Source organism: Acomys minous (genome assembly GCF_964271855.1).
Source record: "Acomys minous genome assembly, chromosome: 13".
Classification (NCBI taxonomy): domain Eukaryota; kingdom Metazoa; phylum Chordata; class Mammalia; order Rodentia; family Muridae; genus Acomys; species Acomys minous.
Genome location: NC_140495.1, coordinates 86,521,589 through 86,549,171, shown reverse-complemented (window position 1 = coordinate 86,549,171; position 27,583 = coordinate 86,521,589). Strand labels below are relative to the sequence as shown.

Genomic DNA, 27,583 nt, shown 5'->3' with positions numbered 1-27,583 from the left:
TGATGATGTTCCCTCCAAGGGCCAAAGACCAACCAACAAAGAAAACCCAAAAGCAGCTCTCTTTTGAGTTGTTAGCCAGGATTGTCCAAGAGACTCCCAAAACATACAGCCTATTACTGTTGCTCTTGGTTACCCCACACACAGAGGTAGAGGGTAAATCCTGATTGCTGAAAACACCGTGCACTTCAGAAACAGTGCCCGGAGACCCCTGACCTGGAAGCCCCATCCCTGAGGACCAGCAGGTGCCATACAAGCTTTCAAAGGAGGGAGGCATCCAACAGTCCTATCAAGCGGTGACGCCTAGGAAGCACAGCAGCAACCAGCATGACACAATAACCCATGTGTGCCGTGGCAGGAACCAACAACTGTCTAACTGGACTTATGACCCACTCAGCAAGAGAAAGACTGTGCCTGGTACTGGGAACCCAGCTAACTACTCAATGCTAGTTGAAATCATGGCTATTGGAGGAGAATCTACAGCCAATAATGTACTAAACCAGCATAATCCTCAACAACAATCTATAAACATTTCTCCTTATACCCACAGGTAAGTGTAATCGTCACCACTCATCAAGGAAGCCTCTCTTTGCAACAGTCAGAGACCATTACAAAAACAAAAACAAACAAAAACCATAGATGCCCAAGTCCTCACTGCAGGCATAATACCAAGATTTGGCCTCCTTTCTTCTCTATCATCAGACTGCCTCCTCAGTCTTACAATTTCTAACCATATAACTAACTTCAAAAAGAACCTACTTATCCCAATGCTATCTCCAATCCTCTGGCAAAGTAGAACACAAAAAGTGTATACTAAGAGTCCCTTCCTAAACCATCCACAGAATTGCATGAAGCCTGGCTCAGACGCCTCCCGCTGGTCCTTCTGAAGGCTCCTTTCTTCCCACATAAACCCTTACACCTAAATACCTTTGAACTTTTATATGGCAGCTCCTCCATAACCTCCGGAATGCCAGTTCCTTCCTCTTAATACTTAATCCCACCTTCTTCTCCTCCAACACCTCCAACAAATCCTCTGGATCTAAGTAGACCAAAAACTCCAATACCCTCCACCTAGCCTGAAGCCTCCATCTTGAGGCTGGACAATAAGGTAGATCTCAGTGTTCCACACACACCTAATATTACCCTGCGACAAAACTGGAAAGGGCGGCTCAAAGTCATACTCATCACCACACAACAGCAAAGCTCCAAGGATGTCTAAACTTAAGCGGCCCCTACCCTCTACAACTGTATTTCTACAGGCCCACTTCTCTCTGACTCTCCAGGCTTTCTCCAGTCCAGAGGAAACTTCTGTGGTAGTCTCTCGCCTTCCAACAGTGGTTGCTCTTGATGCAGTACAGCAGGATCTCCGGCTGACACCCTGACTAGTCACATCTGAGAAACTTCTGGATGTCACTGACATCCTCTAGTGACAGGGCAGTTTTCTCTCCTTCACCCCTGATCAGATAGTTGCTTATATTGACTATTTCATTTTATTCACTTTTTCACACTGCCCCTCCCTCCTCACTAAACCTAAAGGGTCAAATGGGCCTAGAAGCTAATGGACCAACAGACAGAACGAATGCAGTAGCTGGCATCTGGAGATGGGAGTCACAATGTCGGACTCTCACATTGACTCTCTAATAGTGATAATAAGCCTGACGCTTTCTCTGACGTTAGCCAAAGCAGTTCGCAGAGAATGGAATCTGACTAAAAATACCTCCTTTGCTACCTGCTGCTAGGAACCTGGTGTTGCTGCACCCAGATGGATCCCCCAAAAGAACCAGAAGACTGGAAACCACTGTAAACACAAGAGGAGTCTTTAATTCAGCCTGGTCGGGATCGCTCTTGGGAAATGACCCCAGGTGGTGACCTGAAGAAATTTTTATAGTTAACATAAGGGGGTCTAAAGTCCAACCGCTACAGAGAGGAAAAGGTGCCAAGACCACTCACAGCTTAACTTTCTTTGTTCTTTTTTTTCCGTTTTTGGCCATTTGCTCAGGGAAGTTTTTTCAGTAGTCCCATCTCTAGGGGCAGGTCAGTTGCTATCAGATAACACTATCTCTGGTTGTAGCTGTGAGCTTGAATTTCTTTTAAGTCTGTTTCTTCAAAGAACTCTGTGGACCTCAGATAGGCCATTTGTGAAGCCAAGATCATCCAGTGTGAGCTCAAAAGGCTCTGTTTTTCCTTTGGTGTTAATAGCACCCCCCTGGCTCTGCGGTCCTGTCGGTGTTTATAGCACTTCCGAGGGCTCCAGTCTTTCTCTCAGTGTTTTCTCTATTTGCCCTTTGTTTGGCTCCCAAGGGCTGGGTCACCTGGAACACTCCACTCTCCTCCCAGAGAGCCTACATTTTGACTCATACTTTCCCAAATTACCTAAATCAAAATTTCTCTCTGACAACACAACTTTGTTTGTTTTTTGTTTTTGAGATAGGGTTTCTCTGTGTAGCCCTGGCTGTCCTGGAACTCACTCTGCAGCCTCTGGCTGGCCTTGAATTCAGAGATCTGCCTGCCTCATGCGCCACCCCCACCCCCTGCACAACACAAATTTTAAAGAAACACAATTCCTTTGTCTCCCGTGTATTCCACCTCTCCTGGACAGCCAACCTGGCATTTCCCATACTTCTCTCTGCTTAGCTTACTTCACCCCTGAGTTTTCATTTCACTCCTAATGCCAACACCTTTTTTTTTTTCCTTTTGAGACAGAATTTCTTTTTGTAGCTGGCTGTCATGGGACTCTCTTTGTAGACCAGGCTGGCCTCAAACTCACAGGGACCCGAGTGAGTGCTGGGATTAAAGACATAAGCCTCCATGCCCAGCTACACACCTCTTAATGTAAATATATACATGCCAGGTGCAAATGTTACCTACCCCATACCACTCCCCAAATATGACAGGTCCACTAATTTGGTCCAAAGTTGGGTATAGGCCCAACTCAAGCTAGACTATGGAAAGATTTCAAAGCTCCTGCTGGTCTCCTGGCTCTGCCCTATTCACAATACTCATTATACTCCTTACTCCTGCACTGTGCTGGCCGCAAGGCTGCTCCAGATCCCCACTCCCTTTATAAGAGCAAGGTTCCCCCCTGGCCCCCGCTATTCTGGATATCCTCCCTTCTCTTGCAGATAGCCCTGGTCATATCCAGTCTGCTTCTTTTCCTCTGTGCTCTGGACTCTTCTAGATGCCCCCCGGCCCTGCATTGAAACTCTCCCTGCAACCATGGAGTGGCCATTTCGGTGGTTTCTTTACTTTGTCCCTCACATACAGTACTAAACAAACAAAAGGGTGTCCTGTGGATTGGTTCTGAATTCAAAAACATACAGGGAGATTTATGGACTGGCCTAAAGGACTCAAGAAAATGAACTGATTGATTAACTTTCTACAGCATAAAAAACCACCCTCCTCCCACAGGTAGCTCTAGTCTATCAGGCTCCCTTTATCCTTCCCTGTCTGTGACCTTCGCAATGTCAAGGCAACCTCACCCTCAACATATTTCCCCCAAAGGGACTCCCCTATAACACAAAAATGTTCAAGAATGCCTGAGTTATTGGTCTTCCGACTTTCAATCTGCTTGAATCTACCAAAGGCTCCCAACATCACTGAGGGCAAGAGACCTCACTTCCCAGGGCTAGTTAAGTCTTTTCCAAAATTCCAAACCCTTTCCACTCATATCTGATTCCACACCCAGTTGTTGGTTTCTAAACACCCCCACACTTTACTGGGTTTTCCTTGACACTAGTACCTTCCACCTAACACAGGAAAACCCCGCAATTAACCAATCTTGCTAGTCAGGTTACAACCTTTCCCCACTTTGTCCCTAGGGCACTCATTTTCCTTATGGCACAACTGAAAGGGTTAACTGTACCCAATAACCTGTTTCAACCTTGTTCCACACCTCTTCTACAACACAGGGCTACTCTGGATCTGCTGGTCAAACATCTACCTATGCCTGCCTAGTAAGTGGACAGGGACTTGTACCCTGGCCTGCTCATCCTCCAGATAGCCCAACTCCCCATGGTGCCCTCTCCTCCAATAAGAGCAAACCACTGCTCTCTGAATCATCCCCTTACTAACAACTCTAGGCATTCTCTCCAGGTGGCTGGCCTAGGAATCTTTACATCAATTCACCTCTGTCTCTCCAGTTCTAAGGAAGCCTTGAGGAAATTTCTAATCAGCTTGACATCCATCCTTCACAATCTACTTGATTCTTTGGACACTGAGGGGCTCCAAATCTATTGAGGACTAGACCTCCTGCTTGCAGTCCACAGAGTGATATGCGCTTTCCTTCAGGAACAACATTACTTCTACCCCAACAAATTAAAATTAGTTTAGGACAGGGCCCAAAGACTTAGAAACCAGGCACCAAAATCTCAACAGCAAGTTCCACTCCAGACAAGCCCTCCGTTCCCTCCATCCCGGCCCCTCCCCTTACTGGCCCCTTCCTCCTATTTCCTTCAGACACTTACATTTTTACCTTGTCTTTTAACAGAGATTATTGCTGGACTGCTTACTGCTATCACGCAGTCTACCACACTAGCCCAGATAAAGGCAACTCTCTCACATATAGCATAGGGAGCACCATTTCTTTGGCCATATCATTTTGAGATTCTTGGGTCTGTAGTGACTCTAATGTGGAAAAGGGGAAACTTCTACCTCTCCTTAAAACCAAGCTCCTAAACTGGGCTCAAAGTTCCAAGAAGCCAGCCATTTGTATAATTCCCAAAGGTGGGAAAAGATAAGCAGCTGACTCCAACCACAGTGGTTGTGGAAACAGAAAGCAGACCTATCCCTCCTCCTGCAGTTAAAAACAAACAAACCTATTTAGAAAAAACCCAGCTTATCTCCCCCATTCTGTCCCTAATGAGCCCCTGCCCTCCCCTTGCTTCCGTGTGCACTCATGCTCTAGTCACCCTGCCGCTGGGTCTGGGGATGCCCCTTGCAGGCTAAATAAGGTCTGCCCTTGCTGGCGAGGTAAGTCTGAACTTTCATTCTTTGTCCCTTTCTTCAAACTCAGTTCTTACAGGGATAATGTGGCAGGGCTTGGACTTGAGGAAGAACTGGGAAAGCTAAAGGTCTGACATCCTTTGAGGTTTGCTAAGTGCAGCAGGAAGTTCAGGTCAGCCTCCCACTGGAGAAGGGCATGCAATGGGTCTAGCGAGGTCCTACATAAGATTCTACCACAGGCCAGCAGACCAACAGCACTCAGCCTGCATCCTCTCTCTCTCCCAGGACCACTGGCCCTGCAGAGGCTTTGCAACTGCAGTGAAGGCTGACAACCCACAGAAGGTCGAAGGGCGCAGCAGCTTTGTCTGCAGCCCCAGCTCCCTGACACCAAGGTTCACAGTGGCTCAGACTCCTGCCCCAGCTGCTTATACTTATGTCTGGAAAAGCACAAGGATCTTGTGTTATGATGTCTGAAAGAGATGAGAAGTGAGATGCCAAACAATGCTCAAAACACAACAGGCCGCCTTGTATGTGATCCTGTATTTATTTCATAGAACTAACAGTAACAACAGCCACATCCATCTCTCTAGTTTGGCCTCATCTCAACTAGCTACTGTGGATTTGTCAAGAAGTGCTTTTAGACTGCTGTGTAAACAACTGTGGACCTTAAGACACAAAGTATTGCTTTTTAAGTCTTAAATGAGTTAATTTCTTTGATGTTTACATTTCTACTGGAACTGACCAGATCGACTAGAGTTATGTAAGAAAAACAAATCTCTAAGTAGACTTTGGATTCAGTAACAGTGGGTTTCAGTTTTTAAGACAGGAAAAATTGCAGTGATGGCTTCAACTTACTTGAAAACTACTCAGACTTAAAAAAAAATTATGTGTATGAGTATTTTGTCTGCACGTATGCCTGGCACCCGGAGAAGCTAGGAGGAGGCAAACAGATGCCCTGGAACTGGAGTTACAGACTGCTGTGAGCTACATGTGAGGGCTGGGAGCCGGATCCAGGTCCTCTGGAAGAGCAGCCAGTGTGCACTAAACTAGGAAGCCACCGCTCCAGACCCAGATATTTTATATTTGTTTGTTTATATTTTGGTTTTTCGAGACAGGGCTTCTCTGTTTTAGCCCTGGCTGTCCTGGAGCTCACTCTATACACTAAGCTAGCCTTGAACTCACAGAGATTTACTTGTCTCTTGCCTCCCCATTGCTGGGATTAAAGGCATGCACCACCACTGTCCGGCTTTATTCAGATATTTTCATAAGTAGATATTACTTAATCTTAAGGTTTCAAGTTATCAAAACAATTTTTGAAACTAGTTTTTAAAGAGACATGGTTTGTAAAACATTGTTCTCAATGCCATTTGAAATTAATGCTACATTCAGCCTCTATAAGAGATGCTTCTTATTTCAATAGTAGGCAGTTAATGCAGAAACCCAGAACTGGCCAACATGTCAAGGATAGATGATGGGGTGCTCCACCCTACATGGACATCTCTACCACTGGAAAAAACTCAGGGAACAGTACAGAAGAGGGTCAAGAAAAGCTCCAAGAGCCAGAGGATGAGGGTGTGCAGAAAAAAAAAAAGGATGTCCTTTGGACACAACCAAGCTGCTACACTCATGAACTCACTGACCCTGTGCTTGTCTGCATAATGCATCCCTATGACTAACCCTGTCGTCTCACCATGGATGTTGGATGGAGCCATGAGACCCCACCTCTCCCTGGGGTGATACTGGCAGCTACTGGTTGCTGGAGGTGGGGGATGTCACTTTCTTCACAAGTGTAGCCTCTGATAATGGTCCAGAATAACCTCTTATCCACACTCATACGAGAAACTCCATTAAATTAAATGGGACACACACAGGAAAAGGACATGAAAATAGGAGGAGTTTGCTGGGAAGAAGGGTTTTAAGAGGAGCGAGAGTATAAAAGGGTCTTGGGAAATAAAAATGACTAAAACTAAAATTTACTATCTACGTGTATGAAAATGTCAAGAAATTAAAACACATAATTGTTTTCAATAGGTCGCTTAACATGCTTGAGTCATTCATAGTCACCAGCTTTACTTAGAGATTATGTTTGACGACAGCTGGGTCATAGGCATATGGGTATTCTAAAAATACTTATTGGCCATTTTTATTTCTTCTGAGGACTTTCTGTTCAATTCTTTGCCCCCATTTTTATTGAGTTTATTTACTTTTTTTGAATGTTCCGTATATTCTAAGTATTAGTGAGGTGATATGTATAGCTATAAAGATTTTCTTCTATTCTGTAAGGCTTCTTCACTCAATTTTTTAAAACTTCTATACAGAAGTTTTGTAAATTCATGAGGTCCTGGTTGTTGGTTGTTGGCCTTATATTCTGAGCATTAGAGTCCTAGTCAAAAGTCCTTGGCTATGCCTTTATCTTCAACTGTGTTTTTCCTGCCTCTTTCCCTCAACAGGTGTTACACTGTTGACTTTAATACATTCAGAGTTAATTTTTGTGCAGGGCGAGAGATTGAGATCTAGTTTTAGTCTTGTATATCTACAGCACCCTTTGCAGTGAAGAGGCAGTCTTCTCCAGCAACTATTTTTGGAATCACAGTAAAAGGAACCAGACAGCCGTAACTGGGTGGGTTTATGACTGGACCTTCTCCATGTGTTTTTGTGTCAGAGCCATACTGTACTTGTAGCTAGGGCTCTGTAATACAATCTGAAGTCATGTCGTATATGGTGGTGATACTTTCAGTCTTTTCTGCCTGTCTTCCACTCCCAGATTGATCTGGCTGAGAATTTTTAGCTTCCAAATGAATCTTAAGCTATTTTTCTTTCTTTCTGATCAATAGCATTGGAATTTTGATGAAGATTACATTAAATCTTTAGATTTCTTCTAATAAGATAGTCATTTTCACAATAATGAGTCCTTTCCTCCATTTCCTTCCTCATTGTAGAAGTCTTTCATTTCCTTGGCTAGAAGGTATGTTTTTAATGGCAACTGTGAGATTGTATTCTTAATTTCCCCCTCAGTGTGTTTGTTATTGGTATACAGTATAGCCATTGTTGTTGTGTGCTGATTGTGCATCCTGCTACTTGATGAGAGTGTTTATCAGTCTAAAAGTTTTCTGGTGGAGTCTTTAGGGTCTCTTTTATATAAAATCATACAATCTATAAATAAGGATACTTTAATGCCTTCTTTTCTTATTTGTATTCCATTTCTACCTTGTCTCACTGATCTGGCTGAGACTTCTAGTACTGTATTGAACAAGAATGGAGAAAGGTGACACTCATATCTTGTTCCTGGTTTGACTGGAAATGCCTTGATTTTTCAACTCAATTGGTACAGTATCAGCTACAAGTGTGCTACATATAACCTTCATTATGTTGAGGTAGGTTCTTTCTATTCCCACTTTCTTCAGGAGTTTTATTCTTAAGGTCTGTCGGATTTTTGCCAAAAGCCCTTTTTGCACCTAATGAGATCATCTTGTGAGTTGTGAATGCATTTATGTGATATTTCATATTATTGCATGTTTGTTTATGCATGCTGAACTATTCCTGTATCTCTGGAATGAACCCAGCCTGATCATGGTGAATGATCAGTTTGATATGCTCTTGAATTTGGGTTGCAAGGTTGTGGTGTTTTGTTGCTGTTGTTGTTTGATAAAATAATCTCCTGATTGAGAAGATAACAAACAGCCTAATGAAATAAGGAGCTAAGGTAAGACATGAAAGGGGAATTCAAAAAAGATACATAAGTACTGAAGAAAATAATAATCTGAACTGTTGGAAATGGAAAGCATACTAATTCACGTAAGAAGCTCTGTGGAAAGTCTCCCCACAGAACAGATCAAGCAGAAGGTCTATCTGAGGTTAAGAGCACTGACTGCCCTTCCAGAGGTCCTGAGTTCGATTCCCAGCAACCACGTGATGGCTCACACCCATCTGTAATGTGATCTAATGTCCTCTTCTGGCGTGCAGGCGTACATGCAGACAGAGCATTGTATTCATAATAAATAAATAAATAAATAAATAAATAAATAAGGTCTATCTGAGCTGAAGATAAGGTCCAGGAACTGGAACAATCAAACAAGGATCAAGATAAAATCAGAAGGTATCAGTGGGAATTCCAAGACATATGTGACACTCTGAAAAGACCCAACCTATGGGCAATAGGCATAGAAAGAGAACCTAGTTCTAAAGGCATAGAAAACACTAAAAAGAAAAAAAAAAACCCAACACTTTTTTAAAGTTAGGAAAATAGGTGCTTATCAGACTATACTGGTTAGTAGGCAAGTTCGTGGGACAGTCTCTTGACTGATGATGTTGGAGGCCCAGCCCACTATAGGTAGGGCAACTCCTGGACAGGTATTCCTGGGTTGCATAAAAAAGCAAGATGAATGAGCCATGGCGAGCAAGGTAGTAAGCAGCACTCTCCTATGGTTCCCAGCCCTGACTGTCCTCAGGCTGCGGTGTGGAAGTGTGACATAAAATAAGCCCTTTCCTCCCAAGTTGCTTCTAGCCAGTGCTTTATCCCAGCAATAAAAGCAAAGCTGACAGACACCAAAAGATGTTCCAAATAAATGGACCTACGACAGAGGCCAGTGCTAGTGTTCTACCATCTGACAAAACTGGCTTCAAACCAAAACTAGTGATAAAAGATAAAGATGGTTATTTCGCACTGCTTAGGACAACAACAGCAAGAGGATATGATGATCCTTAACACATATGCACCCAACTTCATAAAACAGTACTGCATGTGTCATATACACTCCTATGTTGGGGCTGAGGCTTGTTACAACCACAATGCAAGTAAATAAAAGAAAAACAGAACAAACAAATAAAAGATAAGTACTTGCCTGAGTGTGGTGGCACATGCCTTTAATCCCAGCACTTAGAAGGCAGAGAGACCTCTATGAGTTTGAGGTCAGCCTGATCTACACATTCAATTCCAGGACAGCCAGGGATATGTAAAAACTCTGTCTTTAAAAAAAAAAAATGTATTTTGCAATCAAAAGAAGAGATTATACTATATTAAGGAAAAAATGATAGCATAGTTTATTTCCACACAAGAACAAATTATGTTCCAAGTAATCACATAATTTCAAGAAAGACTTTTCCTAAAATATTTTTATAAAAAGTAACCCTGATGCCTTAAGTTCTGGAAATGCCACCTTGTACATTAGTATTACCTTAAATGGAAACATTCTAAAACTTGCATGGGTTTTACAGGTCTCGTTTACACAGATGAAAAAAATTCTTCTAGATAACTTTCATGATAAATTGCTGTTGATAACTTTACTCTGTAGAATCTACTTTGGTGATTTTTATATTGTTAGAAATAATGAACACATGTACACACATACACACATACACACACACACTTTTCTAATGGCTTGTACTGGAGACCATGGAGTTACATTTTGTTAAACCCAGATTGAACAGAGTTGAATTTAGGTTAATACAGAGAAAGGCGTGCTCTGGATGTGTTGTCCTTTGTATTTCCTGAAGCATTAGGTGAATGGTAAAAACTTCAAAGAGCTTCTTGTTACTCCTGCAAAAGAATAGGCATATTATTTAGTTACCACATAATCTGGCGAATAAGATGACTCCCAACTTTAACTTTTCCAGTTAAAATATAGAGTTTGGAATATACTTGCTGTATAAGACTACCCCTCTTCCAATGCACACCCTGTGCAGCAGACTCAGGCTGCAAACTCTATATTTTAATTGGAAAAGTTAAAGTTAAAGTTGGGGGGGGGGCGTCATCTTATATGCCAGAAAATATGGTACTTAGAAGCTTGAGAGAACGTATGCAAATGTGAGGAAATGGCACTTGGTTTTGTTGTTGTTGTTTCTTTAAAGTAATTTATTTACTTTCTTTTTTCTTGTCTGAACATTCGTATGAATGTGTCAGATCCTTTGGGACTGGAGTTGAGCTGCCATGTGGGTGCTGGGAATTGAACCCAGGTGTTTTGAAGGACAGACAGTGCTCTTAACCACTGAACCATCTCTCCAGCCCTAGGGCACTTGTTGTTGTTTTTTTGTTGTTGTTTGTTTGTTTGTTTTTTTAAACAACTGAGAAAATGGCTGACTATACAATTAAGATACTAATAAAACTAACTTTTATGAGCTAAGCCTGAAGTAGAAAAACATTAAAGGCAAAAGAGAACATAATTTATATCCTGAAAACTGAACCCTATTCACTAGCAGAGAATAAATACTAGAAACAAGGAACACACACCCCCTTTCCCACAGTTAGAACCAACTGTCTATCTTAAGGATTCAAACTGGCAATACGCTACTCTTTAATCACTCTCTTTAATGAACATTCAAGCTTGGTGTGGTGGTGCGTACCTTTAATGCCAGCACTCTGGGGCAGAGGCATGCAGATTTGAGTTCCAGGACAGCCTGGTCTGCACAGTAAGTTCCAGGATAGCTAGGGCTACATAGAGAGACCCTGTCTCACAAGACGAAAGGAGGAGGAGGAAGAAAGAAAGAAAAATGAAGAACAAAGAGTGAAGAGGAGGAAGAGAAGGGAAGAAGGAATTCAGTAATTTCTTTTTTATTAGAATCCTATCTTAAATATAAAACAGAATTCTACCATATTTTATTTTCATATCTTGGCATACTTGCCTCTAGAGTGGTTTGTTCTGACGTTATCACTTGATTAATAAACTTGTTCTTCATGGAAAAGCATTTGCCTACTATGCAGTTAGCCCTGGGCTACCAGGACCATAGAAACTAAAGCAACCCTCAATATACAAATGACCTCCCTTGCAATGTCTCAAATGAGAAAGCTTTGTTCTCAGATTTGCATGCTCTCTGATATTTAAAGTTGGTTAGATGAACTGAAACAATTGAGGACAACTCTGCATTCAAAGACTAATAGTCCATTATTAAACGTGTGTGTGTGTGTGTGTGTGTGTGTGTGTGTGTGTTGCATGGCACAGGCACATGCAGGTGGCCCATGCATAATGGGCAGGGAGGACGTCCGGCACACTACTATCTATCTTTCTCTGATTTGGTCTCTCACTGGAACTGGAGTTACGCTGGTATCTTCATCCCCTGCGGTGCTGGGCTCCCAGGTGCTTGCAGCCACACTTAGCTTTTTACGGGAGCACTAGGGATTTGAGCTCAAGTTCTCATGCTTATGAAGTAACTACTTTTTTTTTTTCCCCTGAGACAGGGTTTCTCTGTAAAGTCCTTGCTGGCCTCAAACTCACAGAGATCCACCTGCCTCTGCCTCCCAAGTGTTGGGATTAAAGGTGTGCACCGCCACCACCCTGCTATGAAGTAACTTCTGTTACCTGCCCTATTAGTAATCACAAAATAAGTATCAATTCAACATGTTACAAAAAGATATTCTTACTTGATTTTGGAAAGCTTCTGTAGGATAATACTGAGCTTTTCTAGGATGTGAAGATCAAGTTTAGGGGTCCGGAGCAGCACAGAACAAGTACGAAAAAATAAAGAGCTGCTGCAGGCTTCCAGGAAAGGCTGCAGGGCCTCTGCAAAACAAGTCACCAGGTAAGAAGTATACAAAGGAATTGAAGAAGCAGAGCCAGAACTATGTGAGGCATTTGTCCACACTGGCGTGGGCTTTTATTCTTTCATCCTTAAACTGTAGGCCAAAACTATCACTTGAAAAGTGAAATCATCCATTGGCTCTTGTTGGGTGTCACAAGGAGCAGGCCATTATCTAATACAAAGTGTGTTGGAAAGAAAAGGGGAAACTTTCTTCAAGAAACTACTAACTGGAAGACCAGTCTAGGTGATTGCAAATAAGAAATCCATTGAAGTAGCAAATCTTTTTTCTTAAAACCCCAATAACAATTCTGAGTATTAGACAGGAAAGATCATTTTGGCCATAAGAACTAATAAATGAAAGATTCATAACAGATTGAAAACCTAAGGGTAAAAATGTTAAGGAATCATCGTGGAAGAGTGGGCAGAAACATGAGGATCAAGTAGTCTGCCGCAGGATTGTGCCTCCTAGGATGTCAGCTCCTACTATCAAGTCTCACCAACACGACTACTTACATATGAGCTGAACAAAACAACAGAGATGCCAAAGTGGATGAGGAAAACCCACAAGGCCTTGTGGAGACCAAACCAATGCCATTTTGTGTTCAGGGCCTGAGAACCCTACCCCACCACTACCACCACCCCGGCGTTTCCAGGGAAAGCCACAAACATACAGCTAGCAACTGTTCCTGGGAGCTTGCACCCAGAGCCAACCAATCAGAGCCACAGGTCACTGTGACCAGAACATACAAAAAACTGCCCCCTGTGGTCTGGCTCTGATTCCCCCTCTCTTAGCCCTGGTCCCCAGGCAATCAGCTTAACCGGCCTGGACCTTTAAAAACGCTGTTCCCCAGCACTAGGGGCTGCCACCTTCCCTCCTCACAAGGGGGCTGATGGTCCAGGCTCTGAGCTTGAAATAAACGAGATTCTTTGTGATTTGCATCCGGCTGATTCCTGGTGGTCTTTAGGGGTTTCACGACTTGGGCATTACAGCCTCACCCCTACACAAAACAGTACAGGCAACTAGGAATGCTGAGGGTGGGAGAAGCCATCTTCTCCAGGGAAGACCACACCAGCTGTTTACCCTACACCAAATAAATGGTCAGCCCTGAAAACATACACATACATGTAACATGATACAGTCTGAGCAGCTTGTAGTCACGTATTCAGGGGTGTGTGTTTATTTACACATACATGTGTGTAATAAAAATGAACAAAGGCATTGAATTTGAAGGAGAACAAAACAAGACATATAGGAGAATTTGAAGGAGTAGAGGAAAGGGCATGATGTAATTATATCATAATCTTAAAACAAAGTATCTTTTAAATTTTAAAGTGTTCACATAAAGATGAATTTATTTAAAAAATTAAGAGTGAAATTGAAAACTTAAAAGTCAAAACAAAAAAGAAATTAGCAACTTAGAAGAGGAAAGGAGAGATGACTGCATATATTTGCTGTAAGACTGACACCATTACCATGAGTTCTTATGGATCAATTAGAAAAGATGAATCTCGTATTTTTATCAGAACACAACTAACCCAACTATAAGAAAACACAATATATTCAATCTCATTAATAATAAAAGAATAAGCTGGGCAGTGGTGGTGCATGCCTTTAATCCCAGTACTTAGGAGGCAGAGGCAGCAGATCTCTGAGTTTGAGGCTAGCCTGGTCTACAGAGTGAGTTCCAGGACAGCCAGGGCTACACAGAGAAACCTTGTCTGGAGAAAACAAAAAGGAAAGGAGGAAAGGGGAGGGGGGAGAGAGGAAAGGGGATAGGAGAGGGGAGAGAGGAGGGGTGAATAGGAGAGGGGAGAGAGGAGGGGTGATAGGAGAGGGGAGAGAGGAGGGGTGAATAGGAGAGGGGAGAGAGGAGGGGGATAGGAGAGGGGAGAGAGAAGGGGGGATAGGAGAGGGGAGAGAGAAGGGCGGATAGGAGAGGGGAGAGAGGAGGGGGGATAGGAGAGGGGAGAGAGAAGGGCGGATAGGAGAGGGGAGAGAGGAGGGGGGATAGGAGAGGGGAGAGAGAAGGGCGGATAGGAGAGGGGAGAGAGGAGGGGGGATAGGAGAGGGGAGAGAGGAGGGGTGAATAGGAGAGGGGAGAGAGGAGGGGGGATAGGAGAGGGGAGAGAGGAGGGGGGATAGGAGAGGGGAGGGGAGAGAGGAGGGGGGATAGGAGAGGGGAGAGAGGAGGGGGGATAGGAGAGGGGAGAGAGGAGGGGGATAGGAAAGGGGAGGGGAGAGAGAAGGGCGGATAGGAGAGGGGAGAGAGGAGGGGGGATAGGAGAGGGGAGAGAGGAGGGGTGAATAGGAGAGGGGAGAGAGGAGGGGGGATAGGAGAGGGGAGAGAGGAGGGGGGATAGGAGAGGGGAGAGAGGAGGGGGACATGAGAAGGGAGAGAGGGGAGAGGGGACAGAGAGGGAGGAAAGGGAGAGAGGGGAGGGGATGAGAGGGAGAATTTTATTCAGCATTAGAAAAGCAAAATCATGACATTTTCAGAAAATGGATGCAAATGGAATTATGTTAAATGAAATAAGCCAGACTCAGAGACAAATATCACATTATTTCTCATACAAGGAACTTAAATTTTAGATTATATACATATGTATGTAGCTATATCTATATGTTTGTATTTGCAGGATACTTAACTATAAAAGGAATCATAAAAGGGGAGGAAGAGATCATAAAATAGGAACAGCAGAAGACATGCACTAAGAAGGTATGAAAGGGCACAAACTGGAGGAAGAACAAGAGCCATCTGAAGGAAGGGGCAGAGCGGGCAGTGGGGGGAGGGGCACACAGCAACAAGGTATGACAATGAAATCTCACTTTTGGACAAATGATCACTTTTGGAAATAGCCACCACTTAGAAGCTGCAGTAGAGCCCAGTGTGTGGGGTTAACCTCTCCTGATTAGGAGATGAAAGCACCATTTCTTTACACACATAAGACATACAAACTTACTGGATTCCACTGTCATCTGAAGCAAACTATCGATGACGTTAGATAAGAGCCCTTTACTGGATATTCTCAGGTGTCTCAGTATCACTGGAACAGCTTGGTACTCCAAAAATAGGGTTTTTCCTTCATCTGTCTTCAAGTCCAAACAAAGGGAATCAAATGCTTGAGCTAGGTAGTCAGCTAGAAACAATATAAACAACCATCTATGCATCAATTATTCAATCAGAAGCAAGGTTTTTAAAAAAAAAAACTCACCATTTTAATAAAATAAAAATATAAAATAATTAAATGATCACAAACTAAGTTTAGATTCCTCTTCTTCACTGGTTTATTGGAATGCAATGGAGAAGGAAAAAGAAAAGATAGCCCAATTACAAAGGGTTAATTGTTGATATAATAATAATAAGCCCCATTTTGTTTATAATAAGAAAGAAAATGATTAATATTAAATGACACAGCAGTATATATTTCCATGCTTCTACTAACTTAAACAGAACTAGTATTAGTATCTTAAAGACAGCTTCTAAGGTTCCATGTCTTATCGCTGACTTCTAAATACCTCCCCACTTAAAATTGTAACTATACACAAACTTGCTTAACAAGTTCTAAGCAAGGATTTCTGTCTCCTACTAAAGAGCAAATATCACACCATTCAAAACAACTTCAAAAAGGCTGGGCTGTGGGCTTCGACCTTTTCCAAACCTACTTTATTTGGGGTTCTTTAATTCTTACACCTCCCTTCCAACCCACCTGCCCTAGATAGGAGAGAAAGGATGTTAATGGGAACAGGGGAAGGAGACATTTTGGACTCAGTTCCTGGGAGCGATTCCCCTGGCGTAGCCTGCAGGATTCAGCAGACCAGCATTTCAACCAAAGTTGCTGCTGGAACCCGGACCCCGGACCCTCCTCTGGAGCTGTCTCTCTAGGAGCGTTTCTCAAAGTGGAACGATGAACAGCCAGACAATCTCAAAACCCAAAAAGCCCCCAGCCACCTGTTTTGGGCTCATATATATCAGAGTCTGTATTAAGATGTGTTTTAGCCTGCAAAAACCAAGCCCCCTCACGAGACGGTTCATCTTCTAGTGGATAAACATCACCTGTTCTCTCACAAGTCTGTTCCCCATCCCACATTTAAGATCAAAACAAAAACATGTTTACATCCACTACCTATGCCACACTTGGGATCAAAACAAAAAACCTGTGTACGTCCACTACACTGGGCTTTGCTGTGGTCCACTACACTTTGTGACCTAACCATTATTATGAACGACAGCAATTATTTTACCGAACAGCACTAAAATGGCACTTTGAGATCAGATTCTTCAACTCCCTTCCCTTTAAACATGTTCCACATGTGACTGGCAAGCCACTAAGTCAAGAGAGGCACCAATTAAATTACCATCAATGCAAATAAAATATCAGAGACTTGTACCATTACACTTTGATTCAGCAGATATCCCATTATGACATGTACAATAGTTTTAACTGCTTTTAAACATGTACAGTTTCCAAAACGTTCCTTCAGTATAAAATTCTAAGAAATTTTTAAAAATCCATGCTGTTCACATAACACTGAGTTACCTTTTTTAAAAAGTATTATTTAAAGGAGAAGGTTTAATAGAGTGTCTTGGGGCAAGCATACGCCTTTCATAAAGTATGCAGAGGCAGGTTACAGGCTAGCAAGGACTACATAGCCAGACCCTGCTAATAATAGTAGTAATAGTGGTAATGATAATAATAATAATAATAATAATAATAATAATAATAATAATAATAATAATAATAAAATAATCATAATCATAATCATAATCCAAAGTCATTAGTTGGTAAATGGAATCCCCTAGTGGTGCCAGGTGTGGGGTATCTCCCTGTGAGCTGTCAGTTGGGGAAGGGTGGGCTGGAGATCACTAGCACAGGCCTCTTCTGCCATTGCTCTTCTCTGCCCCTCAGAACTGGACTATAAGAGCCCACGGCTGAAGACATTGCACACTTTGGTTGCAGAACATGGAGAACACAAGCTGGCCCTATGCTGCTTCCTACTGGCTTTCTCGTTCCTGGAAGGTGCCACCCAGGCTGCTGCAAGAAATGGCCAGTGTAACAGTCTTTTGCAGCTGTAAACCTCACAAGCTACGACACCAACATGCCAGGTAAGCTGTGCCCACTGGAGCAATAGTGGCAGGACTGTTATGCTCTTGGGAAGTCCCTGAGTTCAGCTCCCAGCTTGCAGTGTTGGGTGGCTCACAACTCCAATTCCAGTTCCACAGGAACCAACACTGCTGGCTCTCACATGCACACACACACCATACAGACACATACACAGAATAAGAAATAATAAAAATAATTCTCTAAAATGTGTATGAAAAAACTTTGAGAAATCCTAATCTGTATCCATTTGTGGTATGCTATTTTTATTTCTAGAAGAGTTCAGTTCAAAGAACACAAATACCACTTAATTTTTTACATAAAAATAAAATCTGCAAACAAATACATATTTAGCACAACTGCTAGGTTCTGTTCAGATTTGTCTGGCTTGTAACTTCATTTGTGCATGTTTGTGTGCGGGCGGAGGACAGACACTGGTGTTAGGTGCCACTCTTATTTTTGAAATCAAAATATAATCACATCATTTTCCCTTTCTCATTCCTCACTCCACCCCCTCCTATGTACATTCCCACTCATGGCCCCTGGACCCTTTTTCTTTAGTTGTTTTGAGCCAGGGTCTCTCACTGAACTTGAATCAACATTTTGGTTAGAGAGGCTGACCAGTGAGCCCAAGCAATACACCTGTTTGTAGCCCTCAGTGCTGGGAACGGAGTCATACACTGCTGTGCCCGGCTTTTGTATGGATGTCAGGAATCTAAACTAGAGTCCTTATGCTTGTATGGCAGGCACTTTAGCCACCAAGTCATCTGCTTGGCCAAACATTTTTTTGAAGCAACAACACAAAATAGCAAAGCCTGACCTCTTCGCAGGAACAAGTTTTACAGCAGCGCCCCCTACTGTATTTGAAATTACCTGCAAGAGTAAACATGATTAAGTGTATTATCGTAGGGCTGTTAGTTGAGACAGGGTCTTACTTGGATAGCTAGCTCTGCCTAGTCTGGAACATCAGGTGTAGACCAGGCTGGCCTTAAATCTGCCTTAGTTCTCTTGCCTTGGCTTTCCTAGTGCTAATTAGACATGTTTGTCACTGCATCCAGCTTAATGGTACTTTTTTTTTTTTTAATTTATAAGCTTAAAAGGTTGTCCTTTTCTTTCCTTCTTTAAATCTTTTGGTCTGGACTTTTGCTTTGTATATTACAGTTTCCTATTTTGTGTTTTTATGGGTTGTGTGTGTGTGTGTGTGTTTCTTGTATTTTTCTTCTTATGTAAAAAAAAATTCTGTTTAGCATTGCTTTATTTTGTCTGTTTTCTAAAAAGATAGAGAAGCAAGGCATGGAGTTAGACTGGTGGAGAGGATCCCAGAGGAGATGAGGGAGGAGAAACCATGATCAGAATATAGTGAATGAGAAAATTTATCTTCAGTTTTAAAATGAGGGGAAAAGAGTCGTCCCTTAACAGTTTTCACAGATAGAAAAATAGTATTTGGTTATTAGTTTTCTAAAGAGCTTTTAATCCTTTTAAAGATATTTGTTTTATTTGTAATTACACATATATACGTGGGAAGCAGGGGGAACATGAGTGTGGGTGCCTGCAGGGGCCATGTGGGACTGCAGCTGTGGGAGAGGTGCTGGGAGCCACACTCCAGTCCGCCACAAGAGGAGCAAGCACTCTTAACCACCGAGTGGCCTAACCTTTCAAAAATAAGTCAAGCTGTGTCATTTTAATTTCTTTACTGTTGAAGATTTTCTAAAAAAATAAAACTAATAAAATGAATTTAGCTTTCCAACATTTCAGTTATCAACTGCATCAAAACTTGCTTTTAAAAATGTCTGTGCTTGAGCTGGAGAGTTGGCTCAGTGGTTACGAGCATCTCATGGCTCTTGCAGAGGACCGGAATTTTGTTCCCAGCACCCATGTCAGGAAGCTTACAACCTCCTCTGACTCCAGTTCCAGGTGCTCCAACACCAAGGGTGCTACATTCACATGCATGCGTGTACACACACACACACACACACACACACACACACACACACACACACACACACTTTAAATGAGAAAATATTTTTTAAATGAATTGTGGGCAGTGCTGCTCAGACTGCTGCCCTGGGCTAGCCCTCCTGTTTCTGCTGCAAACGCCCTTGTCCACATCACTAATAGAGACAAGAATGGTCCAAGGTCGATTTTGATTCCCTTCTTCATATTTACTGGAACAGAAGATACTGGCGCAGCACTGTATGTGATGTGCCTGGCAATGTTCAGCCCTGATGTCAGCTGGGACAGGAAAAATAGCCCAGTAAGTTCTACTTGGTGCGTGTGAACTACCACAGACTGGATAAAAAGCCTTCATCCCAGACATGTGCTTCACACAAAGCTGTGTCAGAAGCCATCCCCACAACTCCCCACCTAGCCAGGGAACAGGCTCTGAACACACAAGATCATGTTGACAGATGGAGCTTATTACACTATCAATAAATCTCCTAAAACTTAGAAAAATGTATTATGAAGATCACTTGTAAGGTCAGGTAATGGAAAGACAGCTCAGTGGCAAATGAATGAATGAATGAATGAATGAATGGGCTCCATTACTAGATTGCTGTTTTTTTCTTTTAACAAGATCCTGACACTCAAAAGAAACTTTGTGTTCTTTCCCCTAAATCCATCTGTTTAGCTTAATCTACTTTTTATTCATTTAGTCTACATGGTACATTATAAAAACATGAGAAATTCTCTGCAGCAACTCTTATGAAAAGGGAGCTCTGAGAGCTGGAGGGGTCAAGGACCTGGGCCCATGGGGGCTCACAGAGACTGAACCACCCAAGAGCATGCACAGTCTGGGTCTAGACCCCTACACGTATGTAACAGACATACAGCATGGTCAACACGTGGACCCCCTAGGAATGGTTGTAGGGGCTATCTCCAACTCTGTTGCCTCCCTCTGGATCCCTTTTCCCCTCGCTGGGCTGCCCTGTCAGGCCCCAGTGGGAGAGGATGCACTTAGTCCTGCTGTGACTTGACTTGAGGTGTGAGGCTGGGTTGATACCCCTTAAAGGCCTCCCCTTCTCTGAGAAGGGGGCAGTGTGTGTGTGTGTGTGTGTGTGTGTGTGTGTGTGTGTGTGTGTTTGTGTGTGTAACCCGTAGGAGAGGAGGGAGGTGGCAGGGTCAAGCTGTAAAATGATTAAATTAATAAGTAAATGGAAAAAAGAAAAGGGAACTCTGTTGCCAGCCTCAACCCTTGCCTAATCTGGTGGCTTGGCCAAAGCACACAGAAGCGATGCTGTGTGGACAAGCGCCCAGCGTTGTGTGTTCTGCAGTCTCCTGGAAGATGGCCAGGAATAGATCCCATGATGAGAGGCCAGTGGGGAACAGGAAGATGATCCAGAAAAGGTAGCTAAGCCCAGGCCAAACTTCCAATGCAAGGATCTGTAAACTAGTAAACTGAATTTGTTTCTTAAAGATTTTGTTTTGTCCCAGGGGCCTTGGGGCAGAGGGGCTTCCCTGGCCAAGGGTCCTTGCTGAAAGGGCAGCACACAGAGGAGATAAGGAGTCAGCAAGGGGAGGGAGGGAGCCACGATGATAGTCAGGGAATCTGGCAGCTCCCTGACTGACTAGCACTCAGGTGCTTCTTTGTTTATACAGGTTTCACAGAACAAAGACAGACTAATGATTCTCCAAGTGGTACAGATTATGTGCTTGATTTTTCATTACATGTCCAGGGTTACAAGTACAGTCACAATTAGAAAATACAAACAGAACAGGTTTTATTATTATTATTAACCCTATAACTCCAACTTAAAGAATCTAAAGAATGTCTTCTCCAAAGCAAACACATTTATTATATGACAGCCTGCTTAATAGTGTAGCCTGGCCAGGCGTGGTGATGCACGCCTTTAATCCCAGCACTAGGGAGGCAGAGGCAGGTGGACCACTGTGAGTTCGAGGCCAGCCTGGTCTACAAGCGAGTCCAGAACAGCTAAGACTACACAGAGAGACCCTGTCTCGAAAAAACCAAAAAACAAACAAACAAAAAAGAGTGTAGCCTGTCAGTGTTTGTAGTTTGAGAGCACTCCAGACAAAATATCTAAGCCAGTCTTTTTATGAATAGCAGATGCTAATATCTAACTTCTTTTATTTACATTTCATTGCCTATGCTATAAAGTAGGAAAAGTTTTAGTCAATCTATCTTATTTACTGAGTTTAATTCCTTCAGGAATGTACCCTATATGACCCCCATCTTTACACTATATTTTCAGAGCGCTCTAAGCCTATAGTAAAAAAGAGACCTTGAATCTGTTTTTTGTTTTGTTTTGTTTTGTTTTGTTTTTCGAGACAGGGTTTCTCTGTGTAGCCTTGGCCATTCTGGACTCACTTTGTAGACCAGGCTGGCCTTGAACTCACAGCGATCCACCTGCCTCTGCCTTCCGAGTGCTGGGATTAAAGGCGTGCGCCATCACACCCGGTGAGACCTTGAATCTGTAACCTATTCTCCTGGCCAGTCAGGTTTTGTCAATTGTTTCTGTTTACCCTGCACCAATTATACTGTTTGAGTTTGCTCAGGGGCAAACACCTCAAGGAGACTCCTGGAGTAATGGCCTCATCTAGCTATATCTCCATTTAAAGATCTTGAAGGCATAAGGAATAATAGCCAGATAAAGTTAATTTTAGAATTTTCCTAAAAAGACTCAGGCATAATTTTCTCAGGAAAAGACATAAAATGAATCATAATTCAGAATGTCCCCCAAGAATGCAACATGCAGAGACCAAAACCCAAAAGTTAGAGATAGAAGGAGAGTGATTAGAGCAATCTGCTCAGCTTAGCTGGAACTGTGTCAAGCTGCTGTGCTGGCCTCACAGTTCTCGCCACTTCCAAGGCTTGTGGCTGTGCACCGCACGCATGCCTCATACTCACTGAGGCCATAACAGGGCACTGGATCCACTGGAGCTAAAGCTAGAGGCAACTGAGAGTCATGCTACATGTGTGCTGGGAACCAAACCCAGGGTCTCCGTGAGAGCAGCAAGTGCTCTAAGATGCTCAGCCACCTTTCCTGCCCCATACACGTTGTTTTAAGTCTCTTGTTTGGTATTTTATTATATCAAAAGATAGCTAATACAGTCTAATAAACATTAATTGTGATCTCAAGTAAAACAAGTTCTTAAATATTTAAAGCAGTATCTATTGATAATAACAGCCATCTAACTAAGAATTTACTATATGACAAACTTTTGCCAAACTTTTACATTAATTCTTTCACTTAAGCTTTAAAAAGCAAAATGCGCCACTATTATAAAATACTGCAAATTTCATTCTGAAAAGTATTGAACATACTTGACTATAAAAGAAATGCTTCATTATGTAATACTCATAACTATTTATTCAGTGGACACTCTGGAGGCTCACCTTGAGTGACTGTTTTGAGGACAATTAAGGTTGACAAAAATCTCAGTGACAAAATGGAGCTCTTGAAGAACGATGCTGCCTTTGGTTTGTTCTCCACAGAATGTTCTAAAGAATTATCCTGAATTCCTTTAATGACAACTCCTTTAAATATGTCTTCACCCAATCTCCTCAATGTTGAGGTCATAGTTGAATGCTATGAAAAAAAATATATATATATGCATGATCATCTATTTTAAATACTTTGATTAAATTTATGTAAAGCAAATATTTATGAAAAATAGAATAGAAAATATGCAAAATTACAATTAAAGCTACATAATTAACTTTTAAAAACCAAGTATGGACTTCTTTTCTTAAAATGTTTTCTTAAGAAGTTAAGATCAGGTTAAATCTGGCAGATCAACAAAAGAGAGCTGGACTCCTGTGAGTGCACCTCCTTCCCTCTTGGGAGCCAGGCCAAGTTAGGTTTTTCTCAGAGGCCCTGTTGAAAGGGTGAAGTCTGCAGGAAGCTAATGGAGCAGTGTTGCTCAAAGGAGCACAGGGTGTCTCAAGTGCATCACAGACTGAGCACACGGTGGCCTGGGGACTGATAATCTCAGTCTCTTCAAGGAGGAAAAGCCAGGTTCCCAGGAACCACAAATAACTTAAGTCCTTCCAGGTCCTGTCCCAGCCCTGGACCGGACCAGACCTTGCCAACTCTGCTCTGGGCAGGCACACAGGAGTGCTTGCTTAGCAAATGGCTTGCTTCATGTTTTCAGCTCAGTCTTTCTATAAACACCTCCAGTGGACTCTGAAAATGTAACAATTTCAAAAGAATCAAATACTGGGAATACATGGGAAATTCTCAAAGGATAAATTGCAACAAGAAAACTGACAAAAGGGAAATAATGGCACAGAACAAGGTATCTCTAGAATGACATGGGATCTGATGGCCCTCCACAGACTTATTACAACCCAAACAAAAGGAAACAATTTCACACTACTGAAAATGAGAATGTGCAAGCTAGGCTTAGAAATAACTTAGAAGTTTCTGTGTTGTGTTCTGTGTTCCAGCCCTTGTCACTTATTTTCATGATGATTTTCCACATCGTCATTAGGATTTATAAACTCATTCTAAGTTCAGAATTGATACTGCAATGTGGATAACACATTTTGAATGTATATATGAAAAACTAAAAACAGACATTCTGAGCCTTGGGGACATCAAATGATTGGGCGGTGAGTAGAATGAACAATGTGACGGTTTAAACGTATTGTAAATCAGACTTTGGTATCCCTGAGGAAAAGGATATACTTTTAGTAGCATGCAGAATGTTTCCATTTTTAAAATTTTTAAATAATTAAAACTTGCAAAATTAAAAAATTCTTAAAGAAAATGATCAAGAAAAAAGGAAATTACATAATAAAAACAGGATCAATATGTCAAGAAGGCATAATAATCCTAAATGTATATTCACCAATCAACAAAATTTTGAAATGTGAAACTAGGCTTGGCATGATGACTCGGCTGTTAGGAGCACCCTCTGCTCTTGCATAGGACTGCTGTTTGTTTCCAGCAGCACATGGCAGGTCACAACTGTTTGTAACTCCAACTCAAGGGAGTCAAAGGCCCTCTTCTGAGCTCCATAGGCACTGCATGCATGTGCAGGATAAACACTTTTATTATTATTATCATCACCATCATCATCATTATTTTATTTATTTATTTCTGGTGTTTTGAGACAGGGTTTTTCTGTGTAGCTCTGGCTGTCCTGGAATTTGTTCTGTAGACCAGACTGGCCTGGAACTCAGAGATCCACCTGCCTCTGCTACCTGAGTACTGGAATTAGAGGAATGTGCCACCACCACCCAGCTCACATTAAAAAAAACACTTATTATTTAATGTGAGACAAAAACAAGTGATACAAGAGAAACAAAAGTGCAGGCTACAACATAACTTCAACATACTAGCCTCAACTATTGACAATAGTAGTAGAAAGTGTCAGGATATAAATATATACACATACACATAAATAAAACTAAGTATTTTTAAAATGTAAGTAAAAATGTGACATATCAAATATGTGGAAAATAGAGGTGCCTCGGGTGGCTAAGTGCCTGTTACACAAGCATAAAACCTGAGCTGGGCCCGCCCACCGCTATGAAGCATGGGTGGAAGACACCTAGAGGCCTGCCTGCAGTGTGGCCTGCCTGCAGTGTGGCCTGCCTGCAATGTGGCCTGCCTGCAATGTGGCCTGCCTGCAGAGGGACCTGCCTGCAGAGGGGCCTGCCGGCAGTGTGGCCTGCCTGCAGTATGGCCTGCCCAATGACATGTGGCCTGCCTGCAGTGTGGCCTGCCTGCAGTATGGCCTGCCCAATGACATGTGGCCTGCCTGCAGTGTGGCCTGCCTGCAGTGTGGCCTGCCCAATGACATGTGGCCTGCCTGCAGTGTGGCCTGCCCAATGACATGTGGCCTGCCTGCAGTGTGGCCTGCACAATGACATGTGGCCTGCCTGCAGTGTGGCCTGCCCAATGACATGTGGCCTACCTGCAGTGTGGCCTGCCTGCAGTGTGGCCTGCACAATGACATGTGGCCTGCCTGCAGTGTGGCCTGCCCAATGACATGTGGCCTGCCTGCAGTGTGGCCTGTCCAATGACATGTGGCCTACCTGCAGTGTGGCCTGCCTGCAGTGTGGCCTGCACAATGACATGTGGCCTGCCTGCAGTGTGGCCTGTCCAATGACATGTGGCCTACCTGCAGTGTGGCCTGCCTGCAGTATGGCCTGCCCAATGACATGTGGCCTGCCTGCAGTGTGGCCTGCCCAATGACACGTGGCCTGCCTGCAGTGTGGCCTGCCTGCAGTATGGCCTGTCCAATGACATGTGGCCTGCCTGCAGTGTGGCCTGCCCAATGACACGTGGCCTGCCTGCAGTGTGGCCTGCCCAATGACACGTGGCCTGCCTGCAGTGTGGCCTGCCCAATGACACATGGCCTGCCTGCAGCGAGAGCAAGACTGTGAAGTGTGAGGTGGGGGAGCCACTACAAAGTACAAGTATGAGGTGGCCGTCGGGGAGAAGGACAAGCTGAATGCTTTGAGCACAATGAAGAGAGGTGCAGCAGTGGGGATGTGAGGGTGGAGAGAACGGCCTGTTGTGAGTAGCCTGCCCTGCCACCTGAGGCCATGGTAAAGTCCCAGCCCATGCTGCTGAGGGCCATGTCTGGGTCCATGACTGTGCAGCAGCAGGGGTCTGTGTTGATGTCAGTGGCTCATACCACCACCTAAGGTCTGGGCTGCCGCCAGGGACCATGTTAATGTCCAGGGCTGTGCAGAGCTGGCCCTGCCCCTCACTGGCTGCAGCACTCGTGAGAGCTGGCCTTACACTTGCTGGCTGAGGCACTGGGTGAGCTAGCCATGGCAGTGCTGAAGAGCTTGCCCTGGTAGTATGGTGCAGGAGACCTGGCAGGCTGACCAAGTCTGCTGCCACTGAGGCCCAGATCCAGTCCTCTGAGCTGACCCACCCCAACATCTACACCATACAAACTGCTAGGGGTGGGGGGCATGAAGGAGCCAGATCTACAGATCCAAAGCTGTGGAATCTCCAGGGCATGATACAGGACAAAAAAGAATATCCAAGAGGAATCCCAGAGAGGATCCAGTATTGACAGTATAGCAGAAACAGAGGGCTGGAACCAGTCCAATGCTCACTGCAACAAACATTTGCAAGAAATATATGTGGACAAAACAAAGTAGTAACAACAACAACAAACAAAATGTTTAGGAAAAAGAGCCAGAGTAAAGAATTAAAAGCCTACAAATTCTCCACATTGACTGTAACAGAGGCACTATTCTGGACACTGAGGCACATCAGAAAGAAGGCCACTGTGAAAACACAGTTACCTTAAAGTAGCTCATTTCAGACAGCCAGTGATGCTATACCTGTTTCCATTTTATCTTTACATTCCAAATACTAGATATATAAATTTGTCAATGAGACAAAATGGTTCAGTTCCTCAAAAAGCACCAACTACCAGAAGTTAGAAAAATCAGAATAACCTCGTAACTATAAGGGGCTGATGAGACAGTTCAACAGGAAAAGACCCCTGCTGCCACACTTGTCAACCTGAGTTAAATCTTTAGAACCCAAATGGTACTTGTTGCTTTCTGACCCCCATATGGTACAAAGACACATGTATGTACACACACATACACATTATAAATTTTTAAAGAAAAATTGAATTAATATTTTAAAACTTTCCTCAAAATAAATCTCTGAGATAGTGAGATGGTTAGGTGCTTAAGAACATTTACTAAGCCGGGTGGTGGTGGCGCACACCTTTAATCCCAGTACTCAGAAGGCAGAGGCAGGCGGATCACTGTGAGTTTGAGGCCAGCCTGGGGTACAGAGTGATTCCAGGACAGCCAAGGCTACATACACAGAGACTCTGTCTCAAAAAACAGAAACAAACAAACAGCGAGCACTTACTGGTCTTGCAGAGGACCTGAGTTCAGTTCCCAGCACCCACATAGTAACTCATAACGCTCTGTAATCACAGGTCCAGGTTATCCAATGCTCTTCTCATTGCCGCTGTGGACACTGCATGCACATGGTGCATTTACATACATGCAGGCCAGCACTCATATAAAAGGAAGAAAAAATTTAATCTCCTGAACACTATCAAATATTTAAAGAATCCA

General features: G+C 43.2%; 1 protein-coding gene across 2 annotated transcripts in view; it reads right to left on the bottom strand.

Moving 5' to 3' along the window:
• Window positions 1–27,583, bottom strand: part of CCDC138 (coiled-coil domain containing 138) — a 59,981-nt gene that overhangs the window by 1,600 nt on the left and 30,798 nt on the right. Inside the window, exons 12-15 of one of the 2 annotated variants that reach the window (XM_084753571.1) lie at window positions 22,907–23,099; window positions 15,412–15,588; window positions 12,293–12,431; window positions 9,961–10,474 (exon numbers count right to left, since the gene is read on the bottom strand). In XM_084753571.1, the coding sequence (XP_084609697.1) occupies window positions 10,309–10,474; window positions 12,293–12,431; window positions 15,412–15,588; window positions 22,907–23,099 (675 nt within the window). In that variant the 3' untranslated portion in view covers window positions 9,961–10,308. Of the gene's footprint in view, window positions 1–9,960; window positions 10,475–12,292; window positions 12,432–15,411; window positions 15,589–22,906; window positions 23,100–27,583 lie in introns of those variants that run through there. The other variant, XM_084753572.1, reaches the window with a different exon arrangement.